The sequence below is a fragment of the Periplaneta americana genome, chromosome 4 (genome assembly GCF_040183065.1).
Source record: "Periplaneta americana isolate PAMFEO1 chromosome 4, P.americana_PAMFEO1_priV1, whole genome shotgun sequence".
Lineage (NCBI taxonomy): Eukaryota > Metazoa > Arthropoda > Insecta > Blattodea > Blattidae > Periplaneta > Periplaneta americana.
In genome coordinates, this window is record NC_091120.1 from 98,858,270 (window position 1) to 98,874,619 (window position 16,350).

Genomic DNA, 16,350 nt, shown 5'->3' on the forward strand with positions numbered 1-16,350 from the left:
GTTGTTTGTAAAATGCAATTATTTTTTGTGTTTTAAGGGTAAAAGAATATTACAGATAAAGAATGAACTATTCAGAAGTATTCTTTCTTTAATTAGGTAATATTCTGAAGCTATAAATGTGTTGTGAATTCGATAGTTACTTCGTACAGAATTTTTTTTCGATTTTTAACTACAAAATTACATTTTCTTACACATTTATCACAACAGTTGTTACAAATCACGTCACTCTTGTAAATTCTTTAAGACTGTACATTAGGATGCATAATTAAACTATAAAGAATCGAGTTTCTAAAATCGTATGATTTGTAAGAATTTTTTGTGATAAGTGCGTAAGAGTTATGTAATTTTTAGTTAAAAATTGAAAAACAAAATCTGTACAAAGCAATTAACAACACATTTTTAGCTTCAGAACACTAGCCAATTAAATAAATGGCATTTCTGAATAGTTCATTCTCTATTTGTAATATTTTTTTTTACCTTTAAAACTAAAGAAAAGAGGTATTTTACTAACAACTTCAAATTAGTGTAAATCAGAAAATATTGAGATTAGGACAAATGTTTATATGACAATTTTTTGGTCAGAGTGTCTTTGGAAATAAGCTCCGTAAGGGACGAGAAATCCTCGTAAATCTCCCTGTATAAGAACTACAGTTCTGACTAAACTGCTATTAGCTCTTTTGTAGATTTTGTCACTTAAATTCTCCGTATCATTTTTGTAGATCAATTGTTTATTTGTTTTTAGTTCTTTGTCTATGTTTTACTTCTAGATATTTGTATTTCTGGTGGTAAAGAGAATGGCTATTAGCCTTAGCTCCGCTAGAATAAATAAGATACCTACAACAAATAAAAAATGGAGAAAGAAGGGGGATAAACGAAAGGAATGAGGAGGTGGCGAGGCAGGAGGTGGAAGGGATATTGGAAGAAAGGAGACAGGAGATAAAAGGGATGTAGGAAGAGGAAAGAGGTAGAAGAAGATGGGAAAGAATAAGTAGAAGGTAAGAGCAGGAAGGGAAGTAAAATGAAAAGGAAGCCAAGTAAAAGATTGAAGAAAACAGTAAGGAGGAAAAAGGAAGGTAGAAAGAGGATAGTAAGTAGGAGAACAAAGGAAGATGAAAAGAAGAAGAGCGGGAATACCATAGAAACAGAAGAAGGGGAGGAAAAGCGAGAGGTAGAAGGAAGACATGGGAGCGTAAACTAGAAGAAAAAAAAAAAGACATCTAAATGTTGTACGAATCGCGCAGGAGTACAAGAATGAAAAGCTATAACTCGCTTGTTGCGTAGTGCTTACAAACGATGAATTCTTTCTCGTTTCCTTAAGCCTTAAAGCAGGCGGTGCCTGCTGGGGAAAACATGAAGTAATATGTATGAGAAGAATAGAAAGAGTATAGTATTTTACGAGAGAAGTATAGAAATGTACTACCCGTTCCTTGCAAATTGATCGATGTTAATTCCACGAACTGGCAGAGTGCGTCATACAAATGCGATACCCTTAATGCTCCGCGCTCCGTAATCGCCTACGATGTCTTGTAGGCCCCTATATTAGCGCTCAGTGTGTATGTTACATTCGACGCATAGTGATCCTTTTTAAGTTGGTACGTTCTGTTGCAATCTGGATGTAATTTTTCCATTTAGTACTTCAAACGATTGAGTAAACATACGAAAATACTTCAAATAACTTCCTTTCGTCCTCACGCAAGTCAGGATTCTATAAACCAGTAGCGGATGAACCCTGTATTTTCTATTATACCCAAATAATATGGAGCCAAAAGCTTTGTTTGAAACACGCTCATTTCGTAACAAAGAAGTCGACTGATACCACAAATTAATCTGCTACGGCAGTGATGTCAAAGCAAGCGCATTTTTCTGACCTTGGCGTCATGCGCGGGCATCAAGCGCTAGGTATGGAATGAGGAAGGGTTATGCATATGAATAAGCAGGCTGTTGGATTTAAAAAACAGTGGTGCACAAACTTCAAACGGAACGTGAAATTTTATGTCGTTATTTTTATATGGCTTCTTTCTGTTTGATATTATGTATATTGTCTGAAAAAAAGTACTAACACCAATTTATTAATATTGCAGTTGTGCTTTAAACATTACTTACATAATAAAGAGTTAAGAGGGAGTATTCACATACATTCCATAGTAGTGCAACTATACTGTACTAAGTGGATGAAACACATCATTCCTAAAGAAAGTTGTATCCCCCCCCCAAAAAAAAGGGATTGAGTATGACATGATAAGCTGGAATTTATATTGATGATATCTTTAGCCTGACCGAGCGGGCTAGCGGCGTGGTAGAAGGCTGGCCTTGCATTCAGGAGGTCCAGGATTCGATCCCAGGGACCGGCAATCCTAACTGAGGTTTTTCATGGTTTCCTCAGTTATTTCCAGGCAAATGCCGGGATTGTACCTCTTGAAAGTCCGGCCATGGACGGCGATCCTTTCTTTAATCCTTTCATATATGTGTGAGTGAATGATGTGTAATGTCTTAAAATATGATTGTGTTGTATCGGAGGTGGCCCTGGCATTGAGCTGATCCCTCATCCGGGGAGGCCCTCCATGTCCTTGTGTGGTCAAAAAAATATGTATGTGATCCATAGATTAATTACTCTCCCGACAGGTCGCGGCCCTGTAAGGCCCGGGTGGCGTGGGTCGTGTAAATGAACCTACAATGGAGAGGTTAAACTAAGAGGAAGAAGAAGAAGAAGAAATCTTTAGCCTTATAAAAGTAATCGATAAACTAATCAAAACAATATAGTACAAAGTAAAGTTACCTAGGTATATGTTTTAACTATAACTAATATCACATAACAAAACTCTTATCGCAATATGCTTTTAAGGTGATATTGGTGCTCAACTTCCTATCATCATAATGTTAAATTATAATTATAATTATTTTCTCGAAATCTTCTGAAGCTATACAGCTGACGTTTTTATAACACATGGGCACGTATCTTTGTTTATCATGTAACAGTATTTGCTTTGTTTTATTCATTTCCTTACAAATATTTTCCATGCGAATATTTTGAAAATTTTCTAAACACTATCTTCAGTAATAAGTATTTACGATATATTAGAAACAAACTTGTGAAAAATGATCATTAAATTAAAACTTACATTCTTGTAATGGACTTATACTTCTCAGACAAATCTAAAATTTAACATGGGTTTTAATAAGTTCTCTTCCTTTTATTTATTGAATCAGTGCTGGCCAACCCTGCATATAGCTCGACCAAGCGGTATATACTACCTCTTTCGTCTGTCTCTTTCCTTTCCGCTGTAAAGCGCTCAGGCTCTCCTGAGTGAGCTCTAAAGCGCGCGCTTGCGCCTATGGGCATCAATTGACATGACTGTGCTACGGATTTTCTACGCATGACTGAAATCAATCTGCTACGGATCCGTAGTACGTTCTGCATAGCATAGGCCTATGTTTGACTATAACGAGTCTTAGGGTAAGGTGTACGAGCTTCGGTGTTGCTTAGTGGAACAATCGGCCATATTATTCACGGCTGTGTTCTACCCGGACGGAGACGGACATTGAGAAGTGCCTGCAGAGCAGGAATGTTTACGGTGTGCCTCGTTAGTATTCATGAAATGGACATTTCGAGCTAGTGCTAATTTGCAAAATGATTTGTGTTATCTGTCGACAGTACGGAACCAACCTGTATCGCCTCTGTGGCAACTATAGAGCTAAGAAGCTACTCATTCATTTCGTCTCTATCTTGTCAAAGTGGTACACATAATAGGCCTGAATGATAAAGTGTAGGCTATATCAGGGATGTCAAGGTCAGAACACGTGAAAGACTCTACGTGATATCAAGCGCTCACCGTTCCAATGAATCTATTCTGCAGGCAGTAGCGATGAAAAGAAGGGGTGAGCAAAATGAACTCTATAGGTCTATCACTACAAGATGAATTAAACTGCTCTTCAGTAATAGATAATGTGTTACGCCCATACAAGAAAACAAGATGTAAAAGTTTGTTTTACAGCAATGCAATAAACGCAATTATAAAATCGTTAAGAATTAAGAATTAGCCACGAAATTCCGTGAAAGGCAAAGGCCTCCTGACTATGCAGGGAGCCTTGTCAAGCAGTTCCCGGTTAGCCATTCCGGGAATGATGGGCACTTTTGCAATGTAATAAGAAACAAAGAAGGGTCCACTGTTCACTAGTCACTGTTTGGGTTGCAAGTCACTTTGTGATGAGATTCCATTATTGTCGGTCTTTCGCTGTACTTGACCATACAAATGGCCGAATCTTGATCTAAGTTCGTCCACCCACCTTGTCTCCTGTCTTCCAGCGTTGCGTTTGCCAGTCTTTGGGTCCCATATCGTAAGGATGTGTGTCCAGCGGTTCGCGTTGAGTCGCATCACGTGTGCTGCCCATTTCTTCTTCAGCTTGTCCACCGTTTCTGCTGCGTCTTTGATATGTGTTTGGCTCCTTATGACTTCGTTACATAGATCTGTGTCTTAGTGTGATGTTCAGCTCTCCATTTTTTTTTTTGGTACTTTCTCAGCATGTCCCATTCTCTTTCCGTTAGAGACCATTATAAAATAGTAGGATACAACAAATAATAAACATAGCTTCCTTTAACTTAAGCAGTTTTACATTATGAGGTCTATAATTAGCCTAATTATTTTATGTAACTGTTATATAATCATGTGTTACTTATATGAGCATCATCACACTTCTAGAAACTAATTTAAATTCCTGACAGCTCGCGTAATTCAGAAGTGTTTTTTTTTTTTTTTTTTGTGTTTTTCTGCTTTTTGCCGACATCAGCCTTCTTATGTCCGGTGAAATGTTTGTTTCTTGCAGCAAAATGATTTCTAATGGAAGACCTGAATTGGCTAACATTCCAAGTCCATTGAAGTACATTTTCCAGGACAGCAAACAAACTGTATAGGTTTGCAACATGAATATTGAAATAAATATTTGCATGATCCAAAAACACAGGTTTAGAGTCGGATTGGGATAGATCTATTCTTTTTTATAGAATGATAGCCAAAGTAAATCACAACTAGTTAGGTAACAAGTCGAATTCGGTAAATTTTGCACTTGGGATGTTTGTCAATTCAGGTATTTTATTGTAACTGTGTTGGTATATTTTATGGGTTTGATGAGCAAGGGTCACAAAATAAATCCAACTTAGGCTGGAGCAGGTCAATATCTTTAAGTCGCCTATGCAACTCTTCCCAGAGATTTTTTAAAACATTGCAGTGTTTTACACCGTTGAGCAGGAGTTCAATGACTGAAGGCGTTGAAATTATAAAAATTGTGCTGGGAGATATGCGACATCCACAATGTAATCTTCATCTGAAAGCTTTTAACAATATCTATCGACACAAATTAATTGATTCTTTCCTTGCGATCTCAAATTCAAAACGTTCAGATGCTTGAATATATCCTTGAGAAAGTTAAGTTCCTCGATACATGTAGAGACAACCATGTCTCATTTTTCTATTATGAATTCTGATAAATATTTACGCAATTCAAAATACCTGGACAGAACTTTTTCTTGGCTTAACCAAAGGAAATCGCAATGTTAAGAAACATCGTCAAACTTAGAATTTATGTACGAAAATCTGGACAATTTATAGACATCACTCGTAACTGACATGTAAAGTTTTTTTTTTTTAATTATGTTAATTTAACGACGTTTGCAACTGCCGAGGTTATATCAGCTTCGCCGGTGTGCCAGAATTTTGTTCCGCAGGAGTTCTTTTACGTGCCAACAAATTTACTAACATAAGCCTGTTGCATTTAAACTTGTCTGCGTGACTTTATTCATCTCCGTAAGAGCTCGAACAACACATTTATAAAATTTACAACTATCTTGACTAACTCTTTCACAGTGGAATTTGTTTCTCTTTTTAATTGATGTATCCATCAGTCTTTAATCCGTAATACGAACATGTCATCAAATTACGCATTGTTCTCTTATCGAAATTTCATAAAGAATTTGATGTATATTAATACGAAATAAGATAAAGAATTTTACTCATCGACAATACTATCGAGGTGCATTCGTGTTTTGTTAATATCGCAATATATTATTAACATTATTTTTAATCATTAGTTTAAATGTATTTTTTACTCAAATGTGACAAAACGTAGCCTTCTTGTAAGTTTCAACTTCGTCATTCAATGTCCGTTTTGGAAGAGTTTAACGTGTTCCAGTAACGAGATGAGGCAGTATAAACAGAAAATGAACGTTCAGTACTATACATGGCACACAAATACGTTTCGCGTGGCTACTCGGCACTTTTTGATGATGATGATGATGATGATGATGATGATGATAAATTTATTGAGCTCTGTTACATAAAATTAAAAATTCTATAATTTAGAATTAACTCAGTCCCGAAAAGCCAAAGGTTGTCCTCGGGAGTGTAAATTACGGTACTTGAAAACATGGAAGTAAAAGGAAGCACTGAGACAAGCATGAGGAACTTCTCCGAAGTGGCTACTTGGAATTGTCAAAATTTCTACCTTGTTTAGGCAAGAGGCCCTTTCCCTTAAGGATTTCCACATACTAATCCTAATTCTGAGCTAATTCTAGTAAAGAGTCTCTGCTAAGTCTTGCGAACATATATCTCCTTAGATCATTTGCGGTCTTTACGCATTTCTTTTCTTTATCACTTATGCCACTAACTGTGCATCAATTTGTTCAGAATAAATCATGTAGTTACTTAAAGCCCTAAAAATAAGTCGAAAATTGTTCCGATTTGAAGCATACTTTCCTTTCTCCATAACTGATGATTTTACAGAGCGCAACGACATCAACTCTTAGTTGGTTCCACTATCTACTGCACCACACTGCTCCTGTATGCCCTATCATTCCCTGGAGATTCCGTCGCTCAGATCTCTGGGTCGTCGAGACCCACCAAAGGAAGGGTTTTCCTCAAATCTCTGAGTTGTCTAGAATTACTATCACTGTCTTCTAACAATCTTTGAATATAATGTGAGGAAAATCCTGAGAAAAACCCTCATAACTAGAGCTCGGATTTCTATCACCTAAAAACTCTTGAAATGATCATCCATTTATGCCCTAAAACATCAAAATATGACATAAAACTTGGAAATATGACGCAAAACGAATGAAATATTGTCCAAAAATTACTGTACTTGTAAACCTTTTTATTCACCTTTCTACAGAATTGTTTTTGTGTATATTAACTCCTTACATTGGCCATAGCGGACTGCTCAACCTATAAAAATAAAAGGGAGAAAAGAGAGGTGAAAAATTCTAACGTTTACTCTCTGCGTGACTAACTCTTTTCAGCTATATTAACAGGGTCACTGACTGTTATGAATTATTACCTTGCGACAGCAGGATTAAAAATTATAGCGCCACATGTTTAGGAGGGGTGAAGGGGAGTCCGACCAGGTTCAATCTGGTCATATTCCTAACATTCTTTTCTCCTTTGTGTTTTAACAACTAACTGCTGGCGACTCCAATTACTTTCAAAATTCATTTAACCACAAAATATTTCTAAGGAAAGGAAACTCCAAAATAATTAAACAAATTCAAACAAAAGCTCTTGCCATTATTGACACAAAACTTGTGAATAATATATGCAGAACTTTTAAAACAATTGTCTGTGTGTGTGTCTCTAATGCCTACCCGCTTCAATTTCGTGATTCGGTTCCGCATACTGTGAATAGATGGCAGAACTGTGACCCATTTTCAAGTTGCACAACACTTCGGCGGGCCACGTTATGCGTGATGTCTATCTGTGAACAGTTATGTCCTGAATTAGGATGAGTTTATGTGTGTTTGTGTAAGTGTAGTGAATGGGTGAGGAGGATGATGCTGAAGGTGAGGAAGAGAGAAGGGGAAACCGGTGCCGGCACGTAGTCTACTTCTTTGGAATAGCACCAAGGGGGCTGCCAGGCCTAACGTTCCCATCCACTATTAATAGTGACATAGGTATATACCTTCTCTTCTATGCACTGCGGAGAGATTTGAGATTTAATCCAAGCATATTGGTGCACAATTTAGTGATTAGAAATTGTGCAACGCCATCTCTCCTATTCCCGAGATAGAAATTTCACATGAAAATTTCTGACCCCGCCGGGAATCAAATTCGGGCCGGCTAGTCTGGAGGCAGACGCGCTACCACATACGGACGTTGTGACAATTGTTATGATGAGCAAATTCTCTTATGAAATTTTTGGCCACATATGAATTAATGCTAAAATATGGTAAAATGTTCATTTATACGACGAATAAAAACTGTGTCATGTTCAGAAAAGCTATGAATGTGTTTAATTTAACTTAAGTGAAAAGAGACCTGGATCAAAACATGACATGTCATAGAAATCCGAACCCTACTTATAACCTTCGCTTTGTCCATCACGAATATCATGATCGCCAGAGCCGGGGATTGCATCTGATCTCGCTTGCATGACACTCTCACATACTGTTCGTCAGCCATCATAGCATTTTCCATTCCTGATAAATAACTGATCCATTCTCTCGCCTTCAGATTTGACGATTAAAGTTTGGTCGTCTGAAAAAAGAATGGTGTCAGTATTGATCTGTCCACATCTTTCGATTCATGGGTAGTATTCCTCTTTATTTACATGAACTTCAATTATATTTTTCAAGTGTATAATTTATATTAAACCAACTGTAACCTAGTTCAAAACCCCGCTTCCTGTCACTTAACTATCCCCTCATCTAATGTTGTGACAATCCTCGCCACCTATCCCATTGATCAGAAACAAATACTCATCTTTCTTTACACTGACCTTCATTGTACTTTTGATTCAGACAAAATACTTGGATTTTAATTACATGTACCTTCTTTAAGAATTTCAATGCATAATACACACATTAAAATTTTCTAAGGAACATATGAAATTTTACAGAATTATTATTACGTGCAACATACTCGTAGACGTAGGGGGATATCAAGAACGTTTTTTCGGTGTCGGGTATGCTTGAAACGAAGATTGCGCGTAAAAGACTCGAAACTGATTTTACAACATGAAAATAATTTACCGGTATGTACAGTACACAATATGTATGTATGTATGTATGTATGTATGTATGTATGTATGTATGTATGTATGTATGTATGTATGTATGTATGTAGCATGCATATGTTATGTTATGTTATGTTATGTTATGTTATGTTATGTTATGTTATGTTATGTTATGTTATGTTATGTTATGTATGTAAACCTCGTAGTTGATACAGGGTCGTTAAATAACCAAGTTAAAAATGTATGTATGTATGTATGTATGTATGTATGTATGTATGTATGTAATGTGAGTGAGTGAGTGAGTGAGTGAGTGAGTGAGTGAGTGAGTGAGTGAGTGTATTTCATATGAGGCAAACTCGGCACCTATCATCTTACCTTATGTTGCAATGTTTTTCATCTTCAGATCTTGCAAATTATTCTCCTTCCATTCATGTTTCAAATTCATGTAATATTATCTTCAAGTGGATAAATCGAAACGTTAATATATTTCGTTTTATGTAATGGTAGTACACAAAACGAATCCAGAAATTCGTATGGAGTATTAGCTGGGAGGCCGGAGGGAAAAATACCTTTGGGGAGGCCGAGACGTAGATGGGAGGATAATATAAAAATGAATTTGAGGAAGGTGGGATATGATGGTAAACACTGGATTAATCTTGCTCAGGATAGGGATCAATGGCTGGCTTATGTGACGGCGGCAATAAACCTCAGGGTTCTTTAAAAGCCATAAATAAGTAGGCTATTACACAAAACACCTCTTCCGGTCATGAAGTCACAATTTTGCTATAGTTTTATTTTAGATCTCTGCAGTAAAGAAAACAAACTAATGGTTTCAAAATAACGATATATATGAGCATTTTTAAACGTCCCAATGCCGTTTTAAAATAGTGTCTGCAAGAATTTTTTTGTGATTAAGTATCAACGTAAGGTAAGCAGTTTAATTAAAATCGTCTGAAAATGGCATTGTGGTAATAATGTAATTGAATTAATAATAATAATAATAATAATAATAATAATAATAATAATAATAATAATAATAATAATAATTTGTATATATCTATGTAGTTTTGTAAGTAATAAACGATCAAATAATTTATCCATCTGTAGGGCTACCGAAATTCACAGAGATAGGCTATTCATGCATTTCACTTTCCAGAGTTCAGTCTATGCTAAAATACAAATGATACCTCTGACTTCGTGCTGGAACTTGCAAGTAGACATCATTACAACGCAGAGTGCAGCGTAGTTCTGCCAGTGACACCGTAGAACAAGTATGCGATGTAGTGTTCAAAACAGAATTTAAATCAATAACGTTAGTTTAATATCGTGCCTCCAAACACAATATCGGTTCCAAAAGTTTTACTTACTTACAAATGGCTTTTAGAGAATCCGGAGGTTCACTGCCGCACTCACATAAGCCCGTCAAGGCCTCCTGACTAATACACTATATGCATTTCTGGATTCGCCCATACGTGCTACATACCCTTCCCATCTCAAACGTCTGGATTTAGTGTTCCTAATTATGTCAGATGAAGAATACAATGCGTGCAGTTCTGCGTTATGTAACTTTCTCCATTCTCCTGTAACTTCATCTCTCTTAGCCTCAAATGTTTTCCTAAGTACCTTATTCTCAAACATTCTTAGCCACTGTTCCTGTCTCAAAGTGAGAGTCCAAGTTTCACAACTATACAGAACAACGGTAATATAACTGTTTTATAAATTCTAACTTTCAGGTTTTTCGAGAGCAGACTGAAAGACAAAAGCTGCTCAATCGAATAACAACAGGCATTTCCCATATCTAGTCTGCGTTTAATTTCCTCCCAAGTGTCATTTATATTTATTCCTGTTGCTCCAAATATTTGAATTTTTCCACCTTTCCAAACGATAAATTTCCAATTTTTATATTTCCATTTCGTTCAATGTTCTGGTCACCAGACATAATCATATACTTTGTATTTTCAGGATTAACGTCCAAACTTGCTTCAAGTAAAATTCCCGTGTTTTCCCCAATCGTTTGTGGATGTTCTGCTAACATATTCACGTCATCCGCATAGACAAGAAGCTGATGTAACCCGAACCCGTTCAATTCCAAACCCTCTTTGCTATCCTGGATTATCCCAATGGCATATTCTAGAGCAAAATTAAAAAAGTAAACGTAATAGTGCATCTCCTTTAGCCCGCAGTGAATTGGTACCCATTCCGAGGCTTATGTTGAGGTTTCGTAACAAGCTGTTTTTTTTTTTTTTTGCGGTGATGGGTTGTTAGTCTTTTGTCCAATCCCCAAGCTGGAGGACCATCCCTTATCTGCTGTCCGCGACTGCTTATTCAATTTATTCGCAGCTACCCTCCATATGTGGAGACAGTCTCCTCTATCCGCAACCTGAGGACGCGCCATGCCTTGGTGATTCCAAATGATTTAACACATTTAGATGTAGGCTACTTACAGCAATAAAAAATGCATACTACTCCACTAAAACGCAAGTGCAACAGGAAAAATCTCTGAGATCATATTCACAAATTGTGCATGCTTTTATATTATCCCAGAAGAAAATAGATTAAATACGTACAAGATTTTTGAGTAATTTCTGCCATATAATGCCGGAAAAAAATATGCGCCACAAAATCGAACATACTATCTCGTAATAATTTAAGGCGAACGGTTTCTTTCGTTTACCATTGATTAAAATTCTTGTATGCACCCAAATAAGAACTTTTGTTTTTTGATTGCTCATAAAAGCAAGACACTGGCCCTTACTTTCCCAACAACCCTTTTATTTAATGCACCTTATGTGTGTGCGTGCGTGCGTGCTTGTAGTCCACACCTGTGGAGTAACGGTCAGCGCGTCTGGCCATGAAATCAGGTGACCCGGGTTCAAATCCCGGTCGGGGCAATTTATCTGGCTGAGGTTTTTCCAGGGTTTTCCCTCAACCCAAAACAAGCTAATGCTGGGTAACTATCGGTATCCCGGATTCATTTCACCGGCATTATTACCTTCATTTCATTCAGACGCTAAATAACCTTAGATGTTGATAAAGTGTCGTAAAATAGCCAAAAGAAAAGCAGGTATTTGGGGAGAATTATTTATTTCCAGAATTCTCGCTTATGTTCTTATCTGGACATAAAATGTTACACAAAGCGTTCGGCTTGACTCCCAACCAGGGACACGCGTACCGCTATCAGATATACTTGCATGGCCGGCGTGAACTGCATAGCCATTCATCTGTAATCTTCTGCCCATTTTTACTCATATATCGTTGATTAAGCATAACATATATTTGCATTTCATAATGATTATAGTGGCAGCACCTGTGTTACGGATGTTGTTGAAACTGGTGTCCGTTTGCATTCATACATTTCCGTCATCTTTCAAGGAAATTGTTGTTCATAGCCTAAAAGCCTTAAAAAAAATAGTAGATAGCAATAACCCCTACAGTTTGGACGAAATAAGAGACATTATAAGAAAAGAATTTTGCAAAGCATTATGCAAATAAAGGGAATGTCTTTTAACTGTTCCGGAGAGTTGCAATTTCCTGCTCGCGGCCGCAGAGCGACTGTCTCCCGCTGTGCATGCACCCGCTGTTCGCCTGGCAAACAATGTACAGTTATTTGTACTTACCCATATTTTATGCTCAAAACGTTCCCCGTTGACCTCTACACAATGCTGACACCTTCTTACAAAATTATTATTAACTTCCACAAGTTCAGCAGCACTGATTGACTCCATTTCATCTCTTATGTAGTCTGTTTCTTTGAATTTTTTATCTAGGTTTTTTATTGTTTTTACACAAGGTAGGGTCTGTTTGGAACTTTCTGTCGGAACTTTGATTGCGTTTTCGCACAAGATTTTCTGTATTTTATGTGATTATTATAAATATACATACGCTTACGTAATGAAAATGGCATTGGAACTAAACACTTCACACAAATAATTAAACACAGCTCAAAAAACTAAGGAGCATTGGAGTATGCATCCACCCCATACGGCAGCCAGTCTAGCACTGAGACCGCCAACCGGGAACTGCGTCATCAGCGTGTTGGTCATAAGGTCGCTTGGAAGTGGGAAGCGGTAACTCTCCGGGACAGTTAAAGATATTCCCTGTAGTTAGAACTTTTGCGTGTGAATAAAAATTTTTATCAAAAGATGCCGGGAATGTGTGAACAATTCCTACAACACAGGTTAGTAAATTATTGTGAAACAAAAGAGTGTGCATGCTATTAAGTTATGTGAGTAAAAAATACGTGGGAGGTTACAGATCGATAATGACACAATTTACTCCGGTCATACAAGCATATCTCATATATTGTAATCCCGGCCAGTAGCCGAGCTGGATGCTCTGTGCAATATTCCGTCAAAGTTTAAAAATAACTGATTTGCGTATCTATAGTTGGTACTCGAAATATGTGAAATTTCTGTACGAAGACGTAGTTGCAAGAAACGCATATCTGTATTTCCCCCCTCCCCGTTCATTCTAAATGCAACAAACATTTCTCAATAATGATACAAAGGAGGAGAGTTCGGCAGGCGCCGTGAATCGGTCTCGCCATAGCTCAGATGGAAAGAGCGCTCAGCGCGCATAGCTGAGAGGTCCTGGTTCGATTCTCGGTGCCGGAACGAGTTTTTCTCCAATAGTAGGCTCCTCAATAAGACACTAACATTAATTCTTCCATGAATTTGAATTACTTGCCTCCAGCGGAAAGCCTGGTAGTCCGGATTTTCTCCAGTAATCATAGAAATCTGATGTGAGCTGTCGGTCGAAGTTAATCTCGCCGTCTACCAAGTACATCTCCACTTCTATGCTCGATGATCTTGCAGTCTTTCGAGAGACTCCATTGTTGGGACAGTTTGAATCAGCGTTGGGCAGCATTATTTGATACGTCGCTATCGATCTGTAATAATAATAATAATAATAATAATAATAATAATAATAATAATAATAATAATAATAATAATAATAATAATAATAATAATAGTGATAGCAATGATAATTTAATTGTCTCTAGAGAATTAGTTTATTCTTCCATTCTGTCCTCACCTGTGTAGAATATACATAACTAGATTTCTGCATACATTGAAATTTCGAACATGTGATTAAGTTCAGTCATAACTCAATCATCCGATAATCTATTACAAAACTGGACTGTGGCTCGATCTCGATCAAAAATATGAGCCCAGCCACGATTCTTATGCAAATGCATATTTTTACTGACCAATTGAATGCAAAACATTTTTATACGCGCTTTAAACGTCTGTGATATCAAATATGCAAGGTTAATCGTGCATATGTCAGGCGTTCCTGCTTATAATACAGGGGTGTCCCATAAGTCTGAAATCATAGGCGAATTACTGAAAATGTTTTTTCTTTGTCGACAAAACAACTGAGTGATGTCTTTAAGTAAAGACGAACATATTCAACTGATTCTACTTATTGGTGGCAGTAGTCACAGGGAGGTTGGCCATGAATTTAATGCTTTGTAGCCTACCCAGAATGAGCGCCAATTACACACAGTTGTGTGAAAAGAAAAATTCATTGAGGCGGGATCCATCGCAGGCAAACCGCGTAGTGGAACACCGAGGACAGTATCTGATGAGCAGACAACGTGCAATGTCCTGGCATCGTTTTGAAAAGCCCTAACAAATGGATCCGCAGAATGTTCCACAGAGACGGCCATTTCGAAAAGCAGCATCCAGCTCATATTGCACACCAACAAATGGCACCCATACAAATTGCAACTGCTATAGAAATTAACAGATGATGATCCGGACAGGAGACAGAAATTTTATGAATGGACAGTGCAACAATGTGAGAGAGATGGTCAGTAAGCAGAATCGGTTGAATACGTTCCTCTTTCCTTAAAGACATCACTCAGTTGTCCTGTGGACAAAGAAAAAACATTTTCAGTAATTCACCTATGGTTCCAGACTTATGGGACAATCTGTAGAGGTAGACTATTGCGCATATATTATAGTATATTTTCAGGATTTTGCTGCATAAACACCCAAAATTTACACAATTTGTAAATAGAGCAGATTTTGGATTGTTTGATTGTCAAGACACAATATCTATTGGTTCACTACTCAATGGTTGCAAATTACTTGCATAATACGAAAGGTAGTTGAGTAAATAACAAAATAATCACTTCCTGCTTTTATTCCATTGAACTACTGTACAACAAGAAGCTTCCCAAACATCCCTACCTACCTGCCTCTGACACACACTACCCGTCTTTCCTCTGTTTCACTTATTTCAGGTTGGTTAGCTAGTAGTTCAGTGTCAAGTACGTGATTTTGTGTGCGGTTTGTCAGTGCATTCGTTTCTGATACCTCCTACAAAATTATTGAAAGTAGTGTCACCAAGAGAACACATTTCCCATGCACAAGAGCTCACTGGTAAGGCAATCGAGATAAAACTAGACATCGTGCTATCAAAGCCCCTAGGTGAAGCACTGTGTTCAAAGTGGGCTAAAGAAGATCTTGTGCCAAGAAAGTGTGGCTTGCTTCAACTTGAATCTTACAAACTCAAAAATTGTTACTCTAAAATTTAGTCCAGTAACCTCATGTGATTGATATGGAACGATCATTTTCAGAATTAAAAAATATCACTGCAGACAACAGACTAAATATGACAACAAAGAACCTTGAAAAGTTATTAGTTGTGTTTTGCAGCCAGAAAAAGTAAGGTAAACGAATTAAAGCGCACGAATTGAACCTTAATGTCACATATAAAATCATACATACCTACTTCACATACCTTTTTTCATAAAGATAATAAACATTACAACAGATTTTGTATGTTTTTGCACACTTCTTGTTTTATTATGCAATTTTCAGGCTTTGTTTATACATACAAATTCTACCCCACATTATGAGATTGGTGATCAACAGAGCGATTTCTAGGTAAATTTTGTCTAGATATTTCAGTCCTCTCTGTCATTCCATTAAAATGTTACTTAATTATCGTTTTACTATTTCCTCATTGCCTCTGAATTTAAAAAAGAAAATAAATAATTATAAATAATTAACTGATATAATTATATATATATGATACCAAGAAGGCACCACTTACGAGGCAATTAGACTAGGAGATAATGGGTTAGGGTGGCCATTTCCTTCCCCCCCTCCATTGCATACATCTCCGACTAGCTACATGTTACACTAGTCAGACTCAGAATATACAAACAATTGTTCTTCCTCTGACACATATCGTCAAGTGAGATGTACTGCCTGATAATAGATGCACATATCAGCCAGAACCTCAATCAGAGGATATATATATATATATATATATATATATATATATACAGTGTGTGTATATCATTATCATAGAACAAACAAAGGCAGTCATTCACATTTA

At 37.0% G+C, this 16,350-nt stretch overlaps 1 protein-coding gene across 2 annotated transcripts in view; it reads right to left on the bottom strand.

Moving 5' to 3' along the window:
* LOC138698084 (uncharacterized) overlaps positions 1-16,350 on the bottom strand; it is a 385,041-nt gene that overhangs the window by 64,858 nt on the left and 303,833 nt on the right. For both annotated transcript variants that reach the window (XM_069823785.1, XM_069823786.1), the window contains one exon: positions 13,684-13,885. In XM_069823785.1, coding sequence (XP_069679886.1) covers positions 13,684-13,885 — 202 coding nt within the window. The remainder of the gene's footprint in view (positions 1-13,683; positions 13,886-16,350) is intronic.